The sequence below is a fragment of the Manis javanica genome, chromosome 10 (assembly GCF_040802235.1).
Source record: "Manis javanica isolate MJ-LG chromosome 10, MJ_LKY, whole genome shotgun sequence".
NCBI lineage: Eukaryota > Metazoa > Chordata > Mammalia > Pholidota > Manidae > Manis > Manis javanica.
Window position 1 is genome coordinate 26,087,819 of NC_133165.1, and position 24,710 is coordinate 26,112,528.

Consider the following 24,710-nt stretch of genomic DNA (forward strand, 5'->3'; position numbering starts at 1 on the left):
CCATTTCCACGCTTGCAGCCCACTGAGGCACTCCAGGTCACACTCAGGGTGCTGATGCATACATCCACCACCAGGAACAGGACGAGGGCCTGGTTCTACCACTAGGATGCGAAATGGAGCTCCCAAGCCCCATGCTGGGGGCTGGGGCCCGACAGCCATGGCCACCCACACCTGTCATGGAATGACCCTCACTCCTGAGGTGATGTCACGGAGCCTCCGCACATGACTGCCCATAGAGCCGGGAGACCAGGGTCACCTCTTACCCTCCAGGCCCACCACACACTGAATGGGGCAGCTGGGCCAGGAGATCAGGGACAAAAGTGGCTCTAACCCCAGCTCAGCTGAGACTGGAGAGAAGAACCTACCACAGAACAGACGCACACAAGGACAGCAGAAGCTCAGGCTTTCCTGGGTGTGGAGAGCAGGGGCCTCGGCAGAGTTGGCACACACGTGGCAGAACTGCCAAGTCAGTGAGGATAGGGGGAAGAAAGCCCACAGGATGGGCTGAAAAGCGCAGTGGCTGCAGGGGGCTGGTCTCCAGGCGCTGTGCCAAGGCACCCAGCCCTCAGGCTCCTGCTGGGGATGGGCAGCAGAACAGTTCAATGTGTGAGCAACTCACCCATAGGCCTGCAGCCTGCAGGACCCTGGGACTGACTAAACAGGAGAGAGCAGCAGCCTCACCACAGCCACTTCAGAGGGCGCCACAGACCCAAACTGCGGTAGGCACATGACGCAGCACCAGGCTCAAAGACACGCTGCACCTCCCTGCCAAGTGCAGTGGTGGCTGCAGCGGGTGCTGTGTACACCGCGACCAGCCTGACCAGTGGTCCCAGCCTTCCCTGCTTCCAGATACCCGGCCTTTGCAGAGGGGTGTGGACTCTGGAGTTGCAGGCACCCCGCTTCTTGGTGGGCTTTCTGGGAAACCTCACTTCTTCTCAGAAGTCGCTGTCCTGAGATGGGAGTGGACTGGATGCAGAGATCTCTGGCACATGCCAAGTGCCCACCCCGCTGTAGTGGTGACACTGTCCTGACATCCAGCTGTGACGTTCACGAGGCCCAGGGACTCCTCTGCGGGCTACCGAGGAGCCTTGGCTCCTGGACACTGGCACCCGCCAGACATAAAGGACAGCGTGCCACTGTGGGGACCATGAGAACTGGCCATGGGCAACAGCGCGGCCGTGGGGCAACAGCTGGGGAATAGCACGGCCACCCTGGACAAAGGGTGGAGGTCAAGAATAAGGAGGACAGGAGGCTAGGGCAGGGCAGGGCAGGGAAAGGGGAGAGGTCACTGACCTGAACATCCTCACAGCGCTCACTTGCCCTCTGTGCATGCTCTCTGCACGCGTCTTGGGCCCACTTTCTAATTTGGGGTTTTTACTGTTGAGTGCTGAGAGTTCTTTATACACTCCAGATACTGGTATTTTTCAAGCTGTGGTTTTAACAAAATCTTCTCAAAAAAGTCCAATTTATCGATTTTTCTTTTCACAGATATTTTTGGTGTCAAGTCTTAACAACTCTTTGTCCAGATCCTAAAGATTTTCTCTTATTTTTGAATAAAAACTTCATACTTTTATGTTCTACATTCAGTTTGTGAATAAATCTTGCACAAAGTGTAAGGTTTAGATCAAGGTTACTTTTTGCTCATGGATGTCTAGTTGCTCTAGTACAATTTACTGAAAAAGTTATCTTTCTTTCGTTGAATTGCTTCTCCATCTTTCTCAAATATCAGTTGGCCCAAAGCAAGTGGAAGGGAGGAAATAATAAAGATTGGAGCAGAAATAAATAAGAATAGAAAAATAATAGAGAAAATCAGCAGAGCCAAAAGTTGATTCTTTGAGAAAATCGATAAAACCAATAAACCTTTAGCTAGACTGGCCCAGAGAACAAGAAGACCCAGATTACTGAAATCAGGAAAGGAAGAGGGGGCAGTCCATCGCTGAGCTCACAGAAACCAGGAGGCTATAAAGGAGCACCGTCAACCACAGGTTGCCCCAAATTAAATAGCCTAGGGGAAGCAAATTCCTAGACACCCAACACCCGCCAGCATAACTGCATCAAGCAGGTGTGGGAAGCCTGCCCCGCCCTCTTGTGAGTGTGATGGACCAGCCTTCACAGCCCCACGGCCCCCAGGCGCATGTCTGGCTGCAGCCTTCCCTCTTGGCAGTCAGGGTGCCAGCACCAGAGTGAAAGGCAAGGCCCGTGGCCCCTGGGTGCTGTCACTGCTCCAGGGCAGCACACCTCTCTCTGCCACTAAATGGTCATTTCTGTTGTTCTGTCCCCAAACTGACTCTTTCCTGTTCCCTCCATTGCGCAGATGAGCTCATCTGTCATGTTTCTATTTTGGTTTGTACTGCCCGTTATTGCCTTTAAAACATTCTGTCCCAATAGGACGCTGCTGCCCTAGCCCCCTGGCTGGGGGGTCTGGCTCTTGTTCGGGCTTTTCCTGGCTGCACCCTTTGGCATTTCTGGCTGCCACATCCTTCAGCTCCGAGTCTCAGAAGAGGAAAACCTAAGCCCAGGGAAGTTCCCAGATCTGAGGACCCCAACCTCCACCTTCTGTGCCTTTTATGTTTGTTTTATACATAATGCTCTGGTTTCTAGCTGTACTCAGCAAAAGGAATACCAGAAAATGTGTCTCCTCCATCTTCCTGGAACCCAAGTTAACACTGCTCATCAGCACAGGGTCAGCACCGCCAGGTCTGGGCACCGTGCCGGATGCCACCCCAGCAGCTCGGGTTAGTAACTGGCCGTGTACCTAGCACTGTGCCCGGCTCACAGGGGACCCTCCAATCGTGTGATTAAACCAAGGAAGGAGGACTGGGATGGCATCAGAGTCAGAGGCAGTTCCTGAACCTCTGCTCAAGGAATGCAGGACTCTATCGAAGCGGTACAAATTCCAAGTGGCAAGGACGCCAGCGCTCATGCAGGTGGCCCACGGCGGGCTGGGAACACTGAAGTAGAAACTCACTCCCCACAGTCCAGCTCTGTTCCAGCGGTAAAGGCAAGCCTGCCTCCCCAACACTAACAGAGGTCCAGGACAGCAGCCCCTCGAGAACCTGCTCAGGGTGGCCTCTCTCGCCGAGACAGATGCACACCCCACCCCACACCTGACACCCAGGACCCAGACCCAAGGCCCTGTGCGCTGCATTGAAGCACACCCAGGGTGGTGCCAGTACCCCCACGATACACATGCTCCCTCTCCTCCTTCCTGAGCTAGTGTTAGAAGCCAGGGGACACAGCCGTCCCCCAGCCCTCCGAGCTGCAAGGCTCCTGGACTTCTGGGAAAGACAGTGCTGGACTTACAGAGCCGGCTCCCTACTTTCCGAATCCTCTTCAGTTATGAAACTGCTTATACAAAGATATTACCCTGCATGATGCATTCATATGCGGCGTAAGATGCAGCCCTAATAGAGAAAATTCAAGTCAGCACCATAGACACTTCCAGAAATACTTAAAAACAAAGACCATGCCACGGACTTCCAAGCACACTGAATCCACACACCTCCCAGAACCCACAGGGACACAGTGTAGCTCTCCCCCTTCCCCACCCCCCCCGTGCCATGTGCCGGGCGGCACCTCTCCTTCCAGTGGAGCCTGTATCATCATGCGAGGGGCCAGCAGACACAGGAAATGAAAGCTTTTTGATCAGCTTTGATCCTAGGACATCCGGGCAGCAAGGTGCTTCCATGGTCCCCAGGGACTGCTGCTCGGTCGGGGGCTCACTGTGGCTAGAGTCTGCCGGCCAACAGGGAAGACAGTGACAGCACCAGGCCAGCTTGGCAAAGTGACATTTGGGTATTGGCCGGTGACTGTCACCTGGGGCTGGGGATGCCCCACTGGGCCCTGGACGGAGGCCCAGGAGGTCCTGCCTGCTGGGGAGGCTCACCCGGGGGGGGGCGGGCAGAATTCCCAGGCCCAGCTCACCCTCCCAGCCCTTCTCCTGGAGGTGAGGAGTCAGCACTGCCCTGGCCTCCTGGTGGGCCCCCGGGCCCACCACACCCACCTGCCTGCACAGAAGCAGTGCTCAGCCTGCAGCTTTTGAGCCAGAGGATGGACAAGGACCAGGAGGCCCGGTCCCAGGGGCGGTGTGCCCTGCTCTGCAGCAACAGCGCTGCTGGTGGATCTGGCCAGGCTTCCACAGGACCCACGAGGGTGACGGCAGCCGTGGTATGGCATCGGGAGGCAGAGGAGGAAGGAGGCGTGGACAGCAGTGTGGGTGGAGGGCTGGCCAGAAAGGCAGGTGGATACTGGCCCAGACCACATAAGTCGGAGCAACAGCTCCCAGGCTGCCCACGGCGACGGTGCTGGGGAGGGTATTCCGTAAACTCACCCGGATGTCCCAGCCCGCCAGTGGCCTGCCAGTAGTGCCACCATGACCCCTTTTCCCCAGCAGGAGAGCGAGGCGTGGCCCCAGAGGAGCCTGGTGGTTGCACGCAGCAGCGACTGGTGGCGCCAGGGCCCGAATATGCACCTGGTTCTGAGGGGCTCCTGCAGGTCAGTGTTTCAGGTTTGGCCATGTGGGGTTTGAGATGTCAATGAGAAGCCCTCTGGGCATATACTGAAGGGGGTAAAAACCAGTAAACACTATGGAAATAGTGCTTTAAAATCACAAGCACTGGATGCCAACAGAGACAGGTGCACACGTGGGATTAGAGCTCACAAAGATTGACAGCCTAACGATGCAGACAGCCTGGGTGAGGAGCCCTGGAGGTGGGGGCTGGTGCGGGCAAGTTCCGCCCCCTGCGGTAGGACGCACTGTCCCCCATGCCCTGTGGAGGTGGGGGGTCTAAGTGGCACCCACTCCTGCCTAGCTTTGCTGCTGTCCATCAGAATGAAAAAAGGTGGGGTTGGCAGGAAGGACGCTTGCAAGCATTTCCTCTCTGTGGGAAGGGCACTTCCGTGTGTCCAAAGTCACTGACCCCACAGCACTCATGAGGAAGGTTAAGGAGGGGGTGTGCCCGTGAATCCACGTCCCACAGAGGACCCAGGAGCTCGGTGGGAGGCTCGTGCCCCCACCGCACCACTGGAGGTGGGACTGTGAACCCAGGATCCCTCACTGCCCCCCACGCACCATGGGCTCCTGGCGAAGGCACCAAGCCCCAGCCTCAGCCTCCGCGGTCTGCACTGCTCCCGAGGCTCCGAGCTGTCCCTTCTCATGGATCTGCCATCAGTGAGGGACAGGCCCAGTCCAGGCACAGCCACTGTCTGCCACTGTCTGTCAAGGAGTCAAGGATGAGGCAGCTTTAGCAGAGCCCAGTGCTCCTCCTGAGGCCCTTGGAAAGACAGATGCACAGCCCCTCCTGCCACCTAGCACTGTCCTCTGTGTGCTTCTCTTTACTCATTACCAGCCCAGCACTTCGCATTCACTAGAGCCATTCCCCTCAGGGGCTTCCAGGTGGCTAATGAGGCTGGCTTACACAGAAATAAATCAGGCTTCTGTAACGAGCAGTATTTCTTTAACCCGAGGTTAATAAAAAGCACTGGCGAAGGCTAACCAGTGGGTCTAATTTATTTAGAGACTTTCATAAGCTGTGCATAAAGCCCTTTATAAAAGCTTAGCAGAGAGCCCCAGGGACGCCCAAAGAAGAGACCGACCCTCACAGGGATTTGCAGAACTCAGAGCAAAGTGGGAAGTTTCACTAAATCCCTCCAAGAAGTGAAGGGGACAGCAGATGGGAGCTAGCTTGTCACCTAAATGGCTTCATCTTTAGCCAGACCCCAAGCAGAGGTGGGTCCAGGGAGACACCCAGACACTGCCCGGAGCTCCTCCACCTGTCCCAGGGCTGCCTGCTGTCAGCTCTGGAGAGCACATGAGGGACACAAAAGCACTCTAAGTCCACACCACCCTCTTGGGTCCCTAAAAGAGGCCAAGCCACACCCCTAGAAGAGACAGCACTGCGCCACCCTGCAGCCCAGGACTGCCCATCCCCCAGGTACCCACCTCACCACTACCTGAGCTGGCCCTGCCTACATCACAGGGACTTGCTCCCTGTAGCTGGAAGCCCCAGGCCCCTGCCAGCTCTAGGTCCCAGCCCTAGAATCCGCTTCTAAGCCCCACATCACTGGGACGCAGATGGCCAACGGCATGCCATGCTGAAGGCCCTCCGCCTTTCAGGAATGGCTTCTCACATAGGGAGGCTGCTCAGCACAGAAAGCTTGTCTTCCACTATGCATGCAAGTACCAGAACACCCTCCCACCACTGTGGGCACCCACCAGGCCAGCCCCTCCCGTCCTCCTCAGAGGCAGTGGCCCCACACTCTGGTCCCCTCCTTGGCTGGGCACCTGAGGGCAGTGAGAAGCCCTGACATGCTAGAAGAGCTACAAGAACCCTGAACGGGTAAGCTCCGGGACTGCCATATCCTCTCACTCCTTTAGAAACTAGGCCCTGAACACAGAGGTGCTTGGCACACACTGTGGGATACTAGCTGAGAGCGTGGCAGAGACTACACCAAACCCCTTCCTCCTACGTCCGCCTCACACTAAACCCTGACATCACAGAACATACTGCCACCTCGGTCAGGCAAAGGGCAGGTACCGCTGACCCTCGGCCAAGGAGCTCACTTAGCCCTGGGCCAGGGGGAGCGGCACCTGCTGAAGCCCTGTCACTGGACCTGTCCCCTGCTGTAAGTGGGGACAAAGCCAGGACATGATGCAGGGCTGCACCTGCTGCCTGTGGACCCCTGTGTGCAGCCACACTACATATGGGGAAGATGAGCCCAAAGCAATGGGCATCCGTGAGAGGGCCCCCTCACCACTGCACAAGCCCGGGGATGCCCTCCAAGCTGCAGACAGCCGGCAGCTCCCCCCCACCCGCTGCTCCAGCCCCTGGGCACCACAGGCAGGGGTGATCTCCATGCCCTCCCTGCTCTCCAGAAGTGGTGCAAAGCTGGAAAGGACACCTGACTCAGGACACAGGCCCAAAGACACCTGCTGCTCCAGTGCACAGCCACAACAGAGTGCAGCCTGCACCCCAGGCATGTGGAGACATGCTGCACAGTCACAGGAACGAGGGACACTGCAGGCCTACGGCGGACACAGTGCCAGATCGCCTGGTCTAAACTGTCCTCCCTCCCCCTTGGCTTTAACTGGGGCAGTTTGGATCTTTGTAGGTGACATTAACCAAAGGAGTATCAATTTTAGCCATACTCCTGCAGCTGACTCTTCCATGTGATGATGGATGGTATTTAATACCTTCCAGTCTGAGCGCCAGTGTCTGTAAATACCGATCCCCTTTAGTGCTGCATAGTAACCATTACAATGGCCAGGGCCAGTCTTTGTCAGCTGGCCTGGTGTTTCATGAGGGTCTCGGGGGGGAAATAGACAAACTGCATAAAACTGGCTTTCCAGAATGAAAACACACATGCACACATACGTGCAGACTCATGTGCACTCAAATCCACACTCATGTACATGTGCACACCGTGGCCCAAGGAGGTGGGATGACAGAGTTAGGGGGGCGGGGAGCAGGAGCTCCGGTTGGGGCCAGACATGCCTGAGCTGGACATACAGAACCCTTCACTACCTATCCTCCTGGGTATGGCCCTCAAGCTAACCCAGCAAGACTGCTCATCCATAAAATAGGGTCTTGCAAACCTCAGCTCACAGAATTTTCAAAATGACTTTTAAATGGGATTATTAGAAAAGCATAATGAAAATAAATTAATTTGGTGGATGTCAGCAGTCAGTGATACTCACTGAATGCTAACTAGTTCCAAGTTCCATAGCAGGCATCTGACATACATTCACTGGAAAACAGTTATCAACAACAGTATCAGCCACTTCACAGACGGCTTAGCACAGCAAGCGGATGGCGAGCAGCCGGCCAACCAGCACTGTTGGGCCTCTCGCCCTGAGAAGGTGAACTTGTTCTGATCTGCCACTGAGCTGCGGGGCCAGCCTACAGGACACTGAGCAATGGGAAGGTCCCCTCCAGCTGGGAACCACACACCGTCACACTCAGCCCCGTGGGGCTGGGCGGGGCACCCACACACCTGGGGGACAGTGTGTGGTGGGAGCCACCCCATGCACACTGGTGCCAACCTGCCTGGCTTCAAGCAGCCCCTCCCCAATCCGTTCCAGTGCCCGCTGCCCCCTCTGTAGCAGCTGAGGCCTGGCCAGGCTGAGTGCTGTATATGTGTAGAGTCGCTGCATTTCTCAACCACTTAAATGTGTCACTGATGAAGTAATTTTACATAGCAGGGTAATTTTTAGAAACACATATGTCATTTTATCACAGAACTGGCTGCAAATGTTTGTTGAACCACATTTTGTAAAAATTAGTTTACAGTTAGGAAACTAGTCCAGAGCATTTGCTCCAATGGTCAGTGTGGCTGGCTCTGTGATAAAGGGTGTGGGGAATGTGCTTTCCCCAAGGCAGGAGGTAAAGGCCAGGAGTGTAAGGCAGCCGGGTGGAGAAGCCCACTCGGGTCTGCAAGTGGCGGTCCCAGGCTCTCTTCCCCAGGCACAGAGACCTGGAGCAGGGCTTGTGCCGAGGATGCCACCTGTCCCGCAGCCCCCAGCCCGGTGCTGACACCTGCACTTGAACAGGGAAGCAAGGTTCACTTGCACTTGCCAACCCACCCTGGGCAGAAACAGATCCACAGGGTCTCCCAGAGCCCAGAGAAATAAAGTGGAGAAAAGCAGGCTTCCAGAGAGCAAGAGAGGAAGGAGCCTGCCAGCCACCAGCCGCCTGCGGAAGGAGCCCGGCAGCTCCACACTCCTGGTAGAGAGGGCCAGGCCGGAGGACGCTCCAGCATGGGCAGCTGGGACACGGACATCGCCGTCTCCCTGAGGAGATGTCAGCCAGCTCTGTGAGGCAGGAGTTGTCCCGCAGTAGAAGAGAATCTCGGGGAATGCTGAGGAGCCTGAGGTAGGCAGCCCAGAGAGGGAGAGGGGACAGGGAGCTGAGGATGGTGGTAGAGGGCGGGGCCCCACAGCCAAGAGAGGGCAACCAGGACCCTCCAGTATTGATTTCTAGGCTGAAAGGGAGTTGCCTAACACCACCAAAAATGTTGACGTGGCTCTTGGCAGGCCTAGCAGGCCTTGTCACCAGGCCCTGGGCAGAAGCACCTGAGCCAGGAACAGCCAGTGGCATCTAGAACATCTCTGAATCTCTGAAATAATCACCAGGGGTGGCTTGGAGACGATTCAAACAACAGCAAGACTCTGTGGCTATTTTTAGCAGTAACACTCAAGAGGCTGCCTGGCGGGGAACCATGTCTTTGAGCACGACCATCAATTTTCACCTGCAGCCAACTTCCTTTCCTTTCAGGATGAAGGTTATTCAAAGATTTGGATTTCTTCGAAATTGAGTTAAAAAGAAAACAGGCCTCCACAAGAAGGAGGGGATTTTACAGTGTAAACAAGGACACTCGCTGTCAATGCCACCTACTCTTCCCAGGTCCTCCAGATGACCTGCAGAAGGGACAGTGATGCAGACCCTCTCACGGCCAGTGCTGGGGTGCGGTGTCTGGGAAGGCACGGCCTCGCTTCACCTCGGCCTCCTGGGGTGCAGGTCAGAGCCCTGCCCTGGACCCAGCAGCCTCCTTCCAGTCAGGACCTGAGGCTCCTGCCCACCCACCAGCTGCCTCTGCAGATGCCTCGGGCTGTGGAGCCCTGCAGTCAGCGGGTGAGCCAGCCTGGGTGGGCGCTGAAGGGGGAGCCACTGACCAAAATGCTCAGTAAAGAGGCAAAAGATATTTTAACAGTGTTTTAAAAAATCAAAATTAATTTTAAAAAAAACCCATGAACAAAATATTGAAGTGCAAGTGAAGACAGGATCCACCCACCCTCTCATCCCCTGGGTCCCACCCTGGCCCCTGGCCCCTGAGGTCCCCCAGAGCCACGAACAAGCTACCTGGCACTGACCCTCCACAAAGGCCAACCCCAGGGGGCCAACTTCCAAGGTGGGAGAACCAAAACAAGGACAAGGGGACAGCACGGTGAGCAGGGAAGGGCCAGAGAAGACCAGGCGGTACCACCCACGCCTGCCCGAGCAGCACAGAAGGCCGGCCGGTGTGGTGGCCCGGCCCAGCTCCTCCGCCACAGCTGGGAACAGCCTTGGGCATGACCCATGGTCCCCTCGGGGCAGGGAGTCTGCACTCAGGGGCTGCTCAGGGCAGTTCAGAGGTGCCGGGGAGAAAGGAAATCCTACTCATGTTAATTTCTGTGTAAGTAACTTTGTTTTTCAAAAACATTAAAAACAAATGTCATGTTGAGTTATCTCACACTTCACTGTTGGGTCACATGTGTGCTGTTGAAATGGACACACACAAATTGTGCAGTTGCTGATTTCTCACAAAGGGGAGCACGATCCAGGGAGTCTGAAGAAACAGCAGGAAAGGGTTGACAACACCCCAGAGGGTCGGAGGTGGGAGGAGGTGGGAGGAGGCGGCAGGCCTAGGAGAACTGCCTGCAGGGTGTGCCCAGAAGACAGGGTGCAGTCTTCCAGACACCTGGGGGGTGGGAATCCAGCTTAGAGGATGACCACCGGGAGAGAAAACGAGGAGCTGCCCAATGCACCCAGCACAGGCACCTTCAGGGCCTGACGAGGTGAGAGGGATTCTCTGCAGCCCTCTACCTGGAGGGCAAACCCCAAACCCCCAGCTGATGGTGTTAAAAGTTTTTAATGGCAGCAAGAAGGGTGGCAACAGAGCAGCCTGTCCACATGCAGGGCACACTCAAGTCCTGCAGGAGGGTGGAGGGGCCGCTCAGAGGCAGAGGCAGTAGCCGGGACTGGGGGCCACACGGGCCACACAGGGGACAGAGGTGGGAGCGTGCTCCTCGGCTCCTTGGCGCCACCCTCCCTGGACCTCGGTTTCCTTACCAGCAAATGAATGTTACCAGGCATCTCCTGCTAACTGCCTACTGCCTGCTAACTGCTGGTGAGCCACATGGAGGAGGCCCTGCCCTCTCAGGAGAGACAGAGATGGCAGGTGAGCCAGAGCAGGGGGAAGAGTGGTGCATGTGAAGGAGTCAGGGAGGCGGAGGGGTACATGCAAAGGCCCAGCGGTGTGGAGAGGAGCAGGGGGAGGTGGGAGGGGCCATCTTCACTGCCCCACCCTACACTTGCCAGGCCTGCATGGGGTGGATGCTCCAGGAAGATGGGGTGCTGGGCCCAGGAAGGCCCTGGGTTTGGGGCAGTTTTCTAGTTCCAATGGCACCAATATGCCAGGCAGTTGGTCACCCCAGGCCAGTCGCCTCATGCAAGGGGGGCAGGTCCTTGGCTCGTGACACAAGCCAGGCATTTCCATGTCCTTTTCAAATTGCTCAGATTTAATCTGCAGTCATGAATGGGGATGTGGGCAATCACTCCTTGCAAAAGAAAATAGGTCCGGTTCAAACAGTGCCTCAGGGGGCACTTCACTCAAGCTGTTATCTCCAACGCTGACACTTTAATCTCATCAGTATCCCCGAGGAGGCACTTATGGAGTGGAAAGCACTGGGTTTCCCATCACATACACCACTAAGACCCCTGCAGAGGAGCCACACATGCCTGGTGGGACCATAAGCCCCTCCCACCCTGCCTCCCCCAAATTCACAGCCCTCTGTGAGGCACTGCGAGGGCCACACACGACCCCAGCACATCCCCGAGGCTTCTGGGGCCCTGGCGTGGACTGCAGTGGGTGTGGTGGGAGCTCTCCTGAGCGTGCAGAGTTAGTGAAGAATAAAGATGGAGTTGTCTGAACACAGCAGAATGCAGCTTCCAGATGCCCCAACTAAGGCCCTTGGTGGGCGTGGTGCCAGGGCAGGGCTGAGAAGCCCAGGATGCCAGCCCATGGGGACAAGCAGGAAGGCCCGCTGCCCCTGTCCCCCGCCCTGCTCCAGCCCATCTGAGACAGCGGCCAGAGGTAGCCACAGGCTTCTCTCCTCCACACTCCCACAGACCCTATCTTAACAAACATCTTCAAACTGGAGAGGGCAAAAAGACATTTTGTTTTGATTTTATTACATTTCCTAAATTTTTTTTTCTTTCTGGAATTTTTTTCTGCTGCAACCCAGCCCCAGCCGCACCCAGTAATGAAGTAATAATGACAACAGGACTGGCTTTCTAGTAACTTTGTGAACATCATCTTCCCCTAAGAAAACAGGTGGCTTTTCCACTTAAATGGGTGGAAGAGAAACATCAATCTAGAAAGGTGACTTGAATGGACAATATGTTTACACCTGAAAATTAGAATTTAAAGCTCAGAGGATCTCCCTTACCTGTGGGAGAGGAGGGCCATCGCCGAAGCAGGACCAACATTAACTTGGAAACCACATGCTGGGCAACACACACTATCAAGTGAAAGTGGGACAAGGTATTTTAACAGAAAAAAGTAGGATCTGAATCTGAGCCTGAGTGGACAGAATGTGAATATGACTGCCCAAGGCAGGAGGGCAGGAAGCAAGGCCAGGCCAGTCGTGGCGGTGGTGGGGACAGGCGGCTGCTCCTCGAGACCCCAATTCGCAGAAGAGACTCCAGTTCATAGGCGGCTGCCAGACAGCAGAGCAGCGCTCAAAAGTCAGGTAGGACAGCAGAGCCCAACTGCCCTGATCCGGTGAAGTGGGTGGGTCGCCCGTCACACAGCAGGAAAAGTTGGGAAAGAGGAGAAAGTCGGCACAGACCCTGCCCTTCAGGAGTAAGAACCCTAGGCAGGACAGCAAGTGGGGGGTAGGAACGCAGGGCAAGGAGCTACAGCCAGCAAGTGATGGGCGTGGCGGACACCACTGTGGGGTGCAGAGGAGCAGGGCAGGGTGCAGTAAGGACCAGGCTGCATGCGGACAGGCAGGACAGCCAAGGCAGGCAGAATCCCACAGACTGAGGCCACCACCATCACTACTCACAGGGCACAGAGAGGACAGGTGTGAGCTCCCACACAGAACCGTGTCTTAGCAGTGGCACAACCCTGAGCTGTCAAATGACAGCCTGTTGCCCCATCTCTAAAAGAGGCTGGACTTGCTGTTTGACACCATGCATAGGTGGGCAGCAAGGATGGCACCAGGTTGCTGGTCGGACAGGGAGGGCCTTGGCCCTGTCCAGACCACTAACTCAAACTGTGTTTTCACAAGATCTCATGGGATTCATAAGCACACGACGGTCCTGTGCCCTAACAGGGCCATCCCGGCTCCACCCTCCCAAGGGGGCAGGGTAGCCAGACCAGGCTCCACACACTCAGCCCACTGCATGGCCAGACGGCATGTGTTAAACATGTGCTTGATCCTTCCTACCATTCCTCTTGACCCGCTGAGTACGCGCCCGTGGCCCGTCTAAGAGGCCGAGCCCTGGCTGTGAGGTCGAGCCCTGGCTGTGAGGTCAGCTGACTCCCAGCACCCGGGCTCCAGGGTGATCCTGCCTGGAGCTGCCTTTTCACAGTGGGCTGGAGAGGGGACAGCTGGGCATGGGGACAGAGGGATGGGGGGAGCAGGGAAGGCAAGGTCCCCAGGATGGGCAGGCCTTTCGTTGTAGAAGTGCCATGCCTGGCCACGGTCAGGCTGGAGAGGAGGCCTGATGTGGCAGGTCCCAGCACAGGGGTGACACTGACAGCACCTAGAACCCACTCCTCTTAGAGGCGGGGCTGGGACCTCCAGCAGCTCAGCCCCAAAAAGCAACCTGCACATAGAGGCCCAGAGTTCCCACAAGCCAGGTGTGCCTGTCTCTCCAAGGCCTGAGCAGCATGGTTCTCATTGAGATACCCTCTCACTGCCTGTGCAGGGAGCACACGCAATGTGTGGGGTGAAACGCGTGTGGGGGCTCCTGCAGGCCGGGGGCATATGCACAGCACCCGTCCCCACTCCCCTCACCAGCTGTGCAGCCCAGGGCCATGGGGACCTGCTTCATGCCCCACTGGGTGGCAGGGGCAGGCAGAAGCACTCTGAGATGGACAGCAGGCTGGACACTGACAAGGCAGCACAGGATTTTGGAAGACAGCAGGTCCTGAGGTTTTTAAGTATCTCTGTACTCCTAAGACCAAGAGTGTTCAGCATCAACAAAGGAGGCATGCCAGAGAAACAATTTTAATAAGATTAGGGAACTCACAGACTCTAAAGAAACATGCAGGGAGAGGATGAAGGCGGGTGATCAAAGCAGCTGGGGCTCGTGTGTCCTCTGCAGGAGAAACAGCCATAATCGGCTTCCCTCTGAGGTCGGTGGCCCCCAGTTGGGGCATCAGCAATGCGCCTGTGCCTGGGGGTGGGGACAACAGAGCAGCTCTGGCTGCAAAGTGACCCAGGATGACACCCAGTGACTAGGGCAGGTGCTTATTGGAACCTGCCCACACCACCGAGCCCCTCCCTGCTTGGAGCCCCTCCTCCCTTGCCCCAGTCCCAGATGCTGGCTCCACCTTGCCTAATATAGCCACACAGGAAAAGCAGGTCCCCCTGAAAGCCACACCCAGCCCCCAGAGGGTCTATGAGTTGCCCAATTATGCTCAGAGGTGAAACGAAAACAAAAATGGAGACATTTAGAGGCCAGCAGGCACTGAGATGCCACTGTGGGTGAGCCTGACACCAGAGGGGATGTTAGCTGGAGGCTGGGTAGAAGCACGAGCCCGTTTGACCCCACCCCTCGTGCTTGATCTGCACCAGTGAGACTAAATCACCGCACCTCCAAGAGCTTTTACAAAGAGGAATAAAAGCTCACAAATCAGAGGCAGGATAGGCGGGCAGCGGGGCTGAGGCGCACAAAACCTGTGTGCAAGTGTCACAGCAGCTTTACTAAAAATTCTGGAAATGACCAAGATGCCCTCAGCAGAGGATGGGTGATAAACTGGGGTCCATCCAGACACTGGGATATTACTCAGCATGCAAAGGAAATGAGCGAGCAAGCCACGGAAAGACACGGAGGCACCTTGAAAACGTACTGCGAAGAGAATGGTGCTAGTCTCAACAGGCCCCACCCAGTGGGGCTCCTGCTCGATGGCATTCCAGAAAAGGCAAAACGGAGACTGGAGATCAGAGGCTGCTGGGTGGGGAGTGGGGAGGGACGCGCAGCACAGAGGACTGTCGGGTTGGGGAAAGGATCTGGGTGATGCTGGAAGGGTGGACACGTCATCATATATCTGTCAAAACCCACAGAATGTACAGCGCAGAGTAAGCCCTAACGTGACTCTAAGGGCTTTAGTCACGAATAAGGTAGCAGTAACGGTTCATCAGTTGTAATGCCATGACAGGAGAATTATAAGACCAGGAAAGAGGTATATACGGGAACTCTCTACTTCTTGCTTAATTTTTCTGGAAACCTGACATTACTCCAAAAAATGAAGTCCATTAAACTAAAAGCATAAAAGTTTTAGAATGTCACATACTGTATGATTCCATTCATGTAATACTCTTGAAAGGCGGAAATTACCAGAGGTGAGTAACAGACCAGGGGCTGCGGTTGATGCAGCTTGAGTGGTGAATAGAGGCCTTCCTGGTGGTGCAGCAACTCTGCACAGTGGCCGAGCGGTGCTCCCACAAATCTATGTGCATGAAAACATGCCTCACACGCTGCATGAACGCCGACCACCGGGTTCCGACATTACCCTGTGATCACGGAAGACACTGCTGTGGCAGAAGCTGGGTGAAGGTCACCTGGAACCCCTGCTATCTTCACACCTCTCTGTGGCTCTGTAGTTATTTTTAATAGACAGAAACAAATGCCACCCACCAGGCTTTGGCATCAGAGATATAAGTCCTGTGTGAACCTTCCCCAGATTCCTTCTGGGCTCAGCAAGGTCACCTGGTAACTAACGTGGGTCCATCTCCTGGGCACTCCCACCCCCACAAATGCCTTACCTTCCCCATGACCCCTCACACCCCGGGCACCCATTTGTTGCTCTGTCCCAACTGCAGGGAGATCCCCTAGAGCTTGGAGCATTTGCCTGGTGGGCTCACTGCTGTGCCAACAGTGTGATGACAGAGCCTGGCCCCCCACAGACGCGCCATGAGAATCTGCAGGACAAACACAGGAGGGGGCGAGGGAGTGAATAGTTTGGGTTTTCTCGATTCCTTTGCAACTGCCCCATCTGCCTACAATATGAACACATTCTACTTTGCTTCAAGGTCAGCCTTTACAGATCCAGACAAAATATGGGAAAATATTTTGAACAGAACAATAATAAAAATAACCCACATCAAAATTTATGGGGTAGGCGTTTATAATAAGAACCCTAAGGAAACAACTAGAAGGGGATTTCAGTAACCCATGATCAGCACAGCACACATCACTTGGTGGTGAATTACTGAAGCCACTGGAAATCTGCAGGACATGAGGGTGGACACCACATGGACAGTTTCTACATAAGTAAAGGTAACGTTTTTTAAAAGCTGCCAAGTACACATGAGGACTGTACACAGCCACATTTATGCCAAAGGAAAAATGTGCATACCAACACCCAGCCCAGGCCCCTCCACCAGAAAAGGGCAGGGAGACTTCAGGGCAGTACTGTGGGCACAGAAGCCACCCCTGGGCAGGGCGGTGACCCGGGCAGCGGTGACGCGGAGTGTGCCGGGGACCCCATGCACACCCGCCGCGCTGGGCAGACTCCCTGGGGAGGCCCTAGCATGTGCAGAAGGCAGCTCACGAGGCAGGGAGAAGATCAACCTGGCCTAGCTTGCAGAACTACCCGTGGACCATGGCGAACCAGGGGAGAGCCTTCCTCCAGAACAGCCTCTTCTGGATTGAGTGGGAAGAGCTCCGAACTCCTCTGAGACTCCCCCTTGTATCTCCTACCTCAATTCCCGAATGCTTGCCTTCTGCCCATGTATGCGATGGTTTCTTAAGCAGCCTAAGCCAGCAGCCGCTCTGCTTGACCAGCCGGTCTGTCTCCCCTGAACCCTGCATCGCCCCCGAGCCTGGAAGCCATGTCAAGATTCCCAGCCATCTGGCCCTTCCCAACCTTACCTGCACCAAAACACCTGTGAGCACCCCAGAGCAGCAGCCTTCACACTGGACGATCCCCATGTTTGTAAAGGGTTTCCTAAATTACAAACGAGAGCTCATGGGCTCATGTGTGCACATCAGATCCTCCTAGCAAGCCAGAAAGCTGGGGAGATGGGGATGCCAACATGATTACCCCAATTTCCAGAGGGGCACTTAGGTCTACCTGCTCATGGTAACTGAGCTAGCCATGCAGACCCAGCACCCTCCCGGTGCTCTGAGCCCAGACCTCTCCGACCCTGGGGTAGAGCACATTCATTTCCCCACCAGTGACCTGCAGGGGTGGGACATCGCACCACCAAAGCACATGCTCTGGCCCTCGGGGCAGGTAAGACGGCAGTGGCCCAAGTCCTCCTCCCAAAGACACTCCACTCTGGGCTCGTGGGACTTCAGGGCATAAAAATGTGGGGGCAGAGCTTCTACTTTCTTCTTTAATATTTTGCTGAAAGGACCTTTTACTGTTTAGGGTCTATAAATATAAAATTCCATAACCATCCTGTGGAATACCAGGGGCACACTGGAAATAGCTCAATTCAAATAGGAAAATGTTTGTGTTCACCCGGTTCTGGAAGCCAATTTTCAATTCCTTAAAATAGTCATGGTATTTTACCAAGGTAATTATGCTCTTAGCTATCAGTAACAATTAAACCCATAGACTGGAGCCGCTTAATAAGGTCTCAAAATAACACTGCACACTCCAAGTACTGTGCGTGGAAATGTCACACACAGACAGGACCCTTGGTTGGGGCACAGAACCACAAGCCCCACAGCAGGGGCTGTAGGCCCAGCCCAGAGCTACAGCAGACAGGGGTACCCACAGGCCTCTCTCTGCCCTGGGAGGATCTACAAGCCCCACAGCAGGGGCTGTGGGCCCAGGCCAGAGCTGCAGCAGATCGGGGGGGGCACCCACAGGCTGTTCTCTGCCCCGGGAGGAACTACAAGCCCCACAGCAGGAGCTGTGGGCCCAGGCCAGAGCTGCAGCAGACGGGGGCACCCACAGTCTACTCTCTGCCCCAGGAGGATCTACAAGCCCCACAGCAGGGGCTGTGGGTCCAGGCCAGAGCTACAGGAGACGGGGGCACCCACAGGCCACTCTCTGGCCTGGGGAGGTAGGGAGAAAGATCAGCAACTGACACCCTGGAAGTGGGACAGCCACTGCCTGGGAGGTTCCTTGAGGAGGAAGCCCTGCTCCACCCAAGACAAGTCAGGAGGGGGCTGAGGTGCTGAGGAACTCAGGGGTTACCCAGACGGTGGGTGCCTGCAGACTGCACGTGACGCAACCACGAGGCAGCGGCTAGCCGGGCCACCAGAGACGGGCCTGATGAACAGCTTAATTACACTGGCTGGCAAGACAGATCCCTGCACGCCAGAGTAGGGGCCACCCAAGAGACTGGTACCAATCCATTGCTATCATGCCTTCGAGCGACAGTCAGTGTGAATGATCAGTCAGTGCCGGGCAATCAACACCCTCTCTCCCTAACGCAGAGCAGCCCCAGGAGCCTGACAGTCTGGGTAGGGGAACGGGGCCAGAAAGCACCATCAACCTCCAACCTACTGAGCCAGCAAAGAGCAGGTAGAAATTTCCTGCTTTGGGAGCCCGCACAGTGAATGACAAGGTTAGAATGACCAGGAAGGCAGCCAGGTGAAAACCTCACAAACGCAGAGGGACACAGTCTGGGCCATGAGGGGCGCAGACTCCCCAGGTGGTGGGAACACACCTGCCTGCCCAGGCATGGGTCACCCCCACTCTGACAAGGATTTCTTACCAAGGAGTTGAGCAGCCATGAAAGCCAGGGCCACCCTAGTAAAGCCTGTCCCAGCCGGCGGCTGCAGTCCACGCCAGCCCACAAGCTTGGTGCTCCCTCAGCAACAGGGGTGCCGCATGGGCATGAGGCAGAGGAGATGGCAGGCTTGTGCACAGATGACACAACAACCCGGGAAGCGCCCCACACCCATCTCACCTACTGACAGTCCATGGCCAAGCCTCCCCCAGAGCTCCTACTATAAACAGGAGTGCCAGCCCTGCACAGCTGCCACCCTGGGTTCTGTACCAACGTGAACAGCCACCACCTCCAAACACAAATACAAACACGCTGTTGAATCCACTGAAGATGTGTAAGTTGAAGCACTTCCATAAATATCCAAATTGCTAAAATGTCTGAAGAACTCAGAAGATCCCCGTGGGGCCACAGAGGCTGAGACCGAGGTGGGCGGCCCTCCTTGGGCACTGCACGCTCCAAATCACCCGTGCTGCTGCGGACAGGCCCACCACCACATTCATGCTGCCTACCTGGCCCTTGGAGACATCTGAGTTTTCAAATCTTGGCATCTATACCATTGACCATCCTTAACCACATGTATGGTAGGCCAGTAATGTGAGTGGTCACCTCCAAAGCAAAGAGGATTTTTGCAGATGAAATTAAGGTTACAGACCTTTAAAGAAGAAGACTGTCCTGGACTGTCTGGGTGGGCCAAATCATGTGAGCTTCTAAAAACAGAGAATTTTCTCTAGTACAGCCAAAGGCACAGAAAGGGAAGCTGAGGAGGTGGAAGTGCTGGACTGTGACCCAGTACTGCTGGAGGTAGCCCACTGGAGGACATGAGAAAGAATGTGGCTGACTCCAGGACCAAGGACAGTCCCTCAGGCCCACAAGCCCAGGAGCTGAACTCCACAGAACCTGAATGAGACCAGAAGCAGCCTCTCTGAGAGCCTTGGACAAGCAGTGGGTGGTCAGAGCCAGCGCCCTGACAGGGTTTCATGGGACCCAGAACCCAGCAACCAGTCGGATCCACCCAGATTTCTGAGCCACAGACCTGAGAGATACCATATTCATGCTGTTTCTGGCTGCCCCATCTGTGCACTGATAGCAGCAACAGGCTAGTGTACACTGGGACCCCATGGAATACCCACGCCCGGGCCTGCAACCAACCTGGAGCCTCGGCCTGGACCGCCATGCCACAGCCCAGTGAGGAGCTCGCCCGTGGGGGGAAAGGCCAAGTGGGGCAAGGAAAAGTGGTCCCCAGAGTGCAGAAGACCACCACTGATGTAAGACCCCAGTACTCAAGCTCTAAAAGCCACTGCCTGCAACTCAGCAGCCACACTCCAGGCACTCACCCCAGAATAAGGCTCACACCCACACAGAACCTGCATGCCACGGGTCACAGCAATGTCTGTGACCACCTCACAGGCAGAGGGCATGGCTGGTCCAGGATGGGGAGGCTGTGTCCTCTTGAATGAGGTGACCAAAAGCCTCCTGGGAGATAGGAAGAACTAATATTGTCAAAATGGCCATCCTGCCTAAAGCAATCTACAGGTGCAATGCAATCCCTATCAAAATACCAACAGCATTCTTCAAAGAACTACAACAAATAGTTTTAAAACTCATATGGAATCACAAAAGACCCTAAATAGCCAAAGCAATCCTGAGAAGGAAAAATAAAGCTATGGGGAGATTATGCTCCCTAACTTCAAGCTCTACTACAAAGCCACAGTAATCAAGACAATTTGGTACTGGCACAAGTACAGATTCACAGACCAATGGAACAGACTAGAGAGCCCAGATATAAAACCAAGCATATGTGGTCAATCAATATACGATAAAGGAGCCATGGACATACAATGGAGAAATGACAGCCTCTTCAACAACTGGTGTTGGCAAAACTGGGCAGCTACATGCAAGAGAATGAAACTGGATCATTGTCTAACCCCATACACAAAACTAAACTCAAATGGATCAAAAACCTGAATATAAGTCATGAAACCATAAAACTCTTAGAAGAAAACATAGGCGAAAATCTCTTGAATATAACATGAGCAACTTTTTCCTGAACGCATCTCCTTGGGCAAGGGAAACAAAAGCAACAATGAATAAATGGGACTACAACAAGCTAGCTTCTGTACAGCAAAGGACACCACCAGCAGAACAAAAAGGCATCCTACAGTATGGGAGAATATATTTGTAAACGACTTATCCAACAAGGGGTTAACATCCAAAATATATAAAGAGCTCACATGCCTCAACACCCAAAAAGCAAATAACCCAGTTAAAAAATGGGTGGAGGACATGAACAGACAATTCTCCAAAGAAGAAATTCAGATGGCCAACAGACACATGAAAAGATGCTCCACATCACTAATCATCAGGGAAATGCAAATTAAAACCACAATGAGACATCACCTAACACCAGTTAGGATGGCCAGCGTCGAAAAGACTAGGAACAACAAATGCTGGCAAGGATGTGGAGAAAGGGGAACCCTTCTACACTGCTGGTAGGAATGTAAAATTGTTCAACCATTGTGGAAAGCAGTATGGAGGTTCCTCAAAAAACTAAAATAGAAATATCATTTGACCCAGGAATTCCACTCCTTGGAATTTACCCAAAGAAAGCAAGATCTCAGATTCAAAAAGACATATGTATCCCTATGTTTGTTGCAGCACTATTTACAGTAGCCAAGATATGGAAGCAATCTAAGTGTCCATAAAGAAGATGTGGTACATATACACATGGAATACTATTCAGCCATAAGAAAGAAACAAATCCTACCATTTACAACAACATGGATGGAGCTAGAGGGTATTATGCTCAGTGAAATAAGCCAGGCAGAAAAAGACAAGTGTCAAATGATTTCCCTCATTTGTGGAGTATAACAATGAAGCAAAACTGTAGGAACAAAACAGCAGCAGACTCACAGACTCTAAGAAGGGACTAGTGGTTACCTTCCCCTTCTAAGAAGGGGAGGGGTGGGGAAGGGCAGGTGGGGAGGGAGGGAGAAGGGGATTGAAGGGGTACTATGATTGGTGCACATGGTGTGTGTGGGGTCACGGGGAAGCCAGTGTAGTTCAGAGAAGACAAGTAGGGACTCTGTGGCATCTTGCCACACTGATGGACAGTGACTGCAGTGGGGTATGGGGAGTATGGGATAATATGGGTGAATGTAGTAACCACATTGTTTTTCTTGTGAAACCTTCATAGGAATGTATATTAATGATTCCTTAATAAGAATTTTAAAAAAAAAAGGCCTCGCAGGAGGTGGGCAGGACGGGAGAGGGGAAAATTTGTTTTTAATTTATCTTATAACTGGAAGTTTGTACCTTCAACCATCACCACCCATTTCACCCACCCTGGCTGCTGGCAGCTACCAGTTTGTCTGCAGTATCTGTGAGACTGTGAACAGGTCAGATCCTACAGTATTTGTGTCTGTCTGATGCCCTTCACTCCCCAGGATGCTCTCTGGGCCCATCCATGGTGTCACCAAATGACATCGTGGCTGAGGACAGCCCGCTGCATATGTACTGCACCTCCTTCATCCCCTCACCTACCAATGGCATGCAGGCTGTTTCAATGTCAAGGCTACTGCATCTCCGCCATGGACACGGGGGTGCAGACATGTTTGAGATGTGATATCATTTCTTTCGTGTAGATATCCAGAAGTGGGGTGGCCAGATCACACGGCAATCTTTGGAATGTCTCCCCATTGAGGGCTTCAGGAGCAGCACCTGGGGCCTGGGTGGAGAGGCTCCTCCCCGGCCACCGAGCTCCTGGACCCAGGACCCTGAGTGATGCACAGCAGACGTTAGCAGGCATGGCCCAGCCAGAAAGATGCTGGAGGAGCCCTAGGATAGCCAGCTTTTAGTAGCTGAGATATGACTCGTTATCTAAAGGCCTTTGTACAGGAGGTCCCAGGGTGAAGAGCCTAGGTTTTCATTTAAAATGATCAAGAGCAGGCAAATGTTTATCAAAGACAACTGATATTTCCTGGGGGCCATCTTTCCCTGGGGTGGGGGCTGGCCCATGCAGCACGGCTTGAGGGCAGCCAGGAGGTTCTACCCAGCAAGCCAGATGCCCACACCTTGCCTAGAGAGCATTTAGGGACAGATCCAAGCATTTCCATCTTCGTCTTCTGAAATGTCAGCATCCAAGGCAACATTTTAAATAACATTTTCACAGAAAGCCTTAATTCATGCTCTAGCGTGCCCAGCTTACTGAGCCTAACGGCAGGCGCGCTTAGGCACAGGATAATGGAAGGAAACCCGGCCCATGGACAGGCCAGCTCGGGAATACCCTGCTCAGAGCGTCTGGACCAGGCAACAGCGTTCACCCCCAACCCTGGGACAAGGCCCCCTGCCGTCTGCCCTGCACTCACCAGGCAGAGAGAGAAGGGGAGGCTGCCATGTCCCAGGCCTGAGGAGGGCTGCCCCACCTGCCAGACACAGGGCCTTGTGCCCCACACTGATGCCCCAGGCCACGGTGTCATGCCCCTGGGCTCTGCCCCTTCCCAGGAGCACTGAGAGGGGAGAGGGCACCAGGAGGGCCAGGCCACAGCAGGGCCCTCCAGTCCCAGCAGGAACTATCAGGGTTGGGAGCCTCTCACTTGTGTTCCAAGACCCCTCCTTGCAACCCAGAATGAACACACATGGCCGGACCACCAGCCATGGCTCTCCTTTTGGCGGGAGGTGCCCAGGGACCTAAGCCTGACTGGCCAGGAGGCAAGCGCCTGGGCGTTGTGGTTGAAAGCACATTTAATCTGGGAGTGATCCTAACAAACGTGGGGGCCAAGACAGAAGGCCACCAGTGGATGTGGTGGGGCGCACCGCCCTCGCTGAGCTCGTACCTTCGTCAGCAGCAGGACCCGCTTCTGAAGCCTCCGGGCCAGGGCCTCGTGTGCCTCCCGCTTCCTCCTCTCCTCCAGCAGCTGGCCGCTGACCTGCCGGACCTCCTCCTGGAGCTGCTGCCTGGCCTTCTCCAGCCCCCGGGCACTGCAGGGGGAAGGCAAAAGGGCAGAGCGTCAGGCCTGGCCCACAGAGAGCCCCCCCACCCCCCGCCAGGCCCACTACCACCAGGATGCTCGTCACTCAGGGCCCAGAATAGAGATGCACGTGTGCCCAGCTCACTGTCACTTCCTCACTTCTGAATAGCTACTTAACGCCTTTCAGGAGTTTCTGGATTTCAAATAGACACCCGGGGTGATCCCAGAGCACGGCAGGCAAGCGGGAGGGGAAGCTCAGCTCCACACACAATGGGGAAGATTGCCAGCAACGCAGGGCTTAGGGAGCCGGTGCTTCTGAATGAACTAAATCATCAGAGCAAGCACTTCCCTCCGAGCGGCAGTCAGCCACAGATGTGCAGTGGGAGGGCATCCGCCCCCGCCCGAGGTGGGCCCTTCCTACAAACACTGCAGAGTGGAGCGCCAGCCAGAGCCACCGCCACCAGGGGGGCTGGGACATCTCCTGCAGGCAGGCACCAGGGCACAGCTGGCCTGTCACACCAGACTGCCTGCGGAGGGCTGACCTTTCCTGAGGAGCTGCCAGCTCCCCCTTATGGCCACTTGCGCCTCTACCTCAGGCAGATACCTGTTTCTCACCTGCTACTGCAACAGCCTTGGGCACAGGCCAGCCTCCACAGAGGCCATGTCCCTCTGGCAGATGAGAAGGGACTCCAACCTAGAGGGCCTTGTGCTCCCGACCAGTCACCCCCAGGCTAGATCTCAATTTCTGGGCCTGGCAGAGAAGCACCCTCAGGGTGAGTCCAGCAGATCTGCCTGGGCTGCCCTCACACTGGCTTGTTTCTGCATGTTCTCGGGCCTGCCCAGTCGCCACGGTGAACCAGAGCCGGACATGACACTGCAGAAGACCTCGTCGCAGCCCCACAGATGGGCCACACCCACACAGCAGTACCCCACATGGGCACCCCAGGTTTGCATGCGGGAGGGTGGCTGGGAGAGCCCAGGGAACTTTGCAGCGGGTTGGGGAGGGAGCCACCCCAAGGAGAGCTGGCTGTGTGTGGCCAGGCCCACTGCCAGGTGCAGGT

The 24,710-nt window shown here is 55.0% G+C and overlaps 1 protein-coding gene across 7 annotated transcripts in view; it reads right to left on the bottom strand.

Moving 5' to 3' along the window:
* Nucleotides 1–24,710, bottom strand: part of MAD1L1 (mitotic arrest deficient 1 like 1) — a 418,618-nt gene that overhangs the window by 234,158 nt on the left and 159,750 nt on the right. For all 7 annotated transcript variants that reach the window (XM_037008488.2, XM_037008490.2, XM_037008486.2 and 4 more), the window contains one exon: nucleotides 23,515–23,659. In XM_037008488.2, coding sequence (XP_036864383.1) covers nucleotides 23,515–23,659 — 145 coding nt within the window. The remainder of the gene's footprint in view (nucleotides 1–23,514; nucleotides 23,660–24,710) is intronic.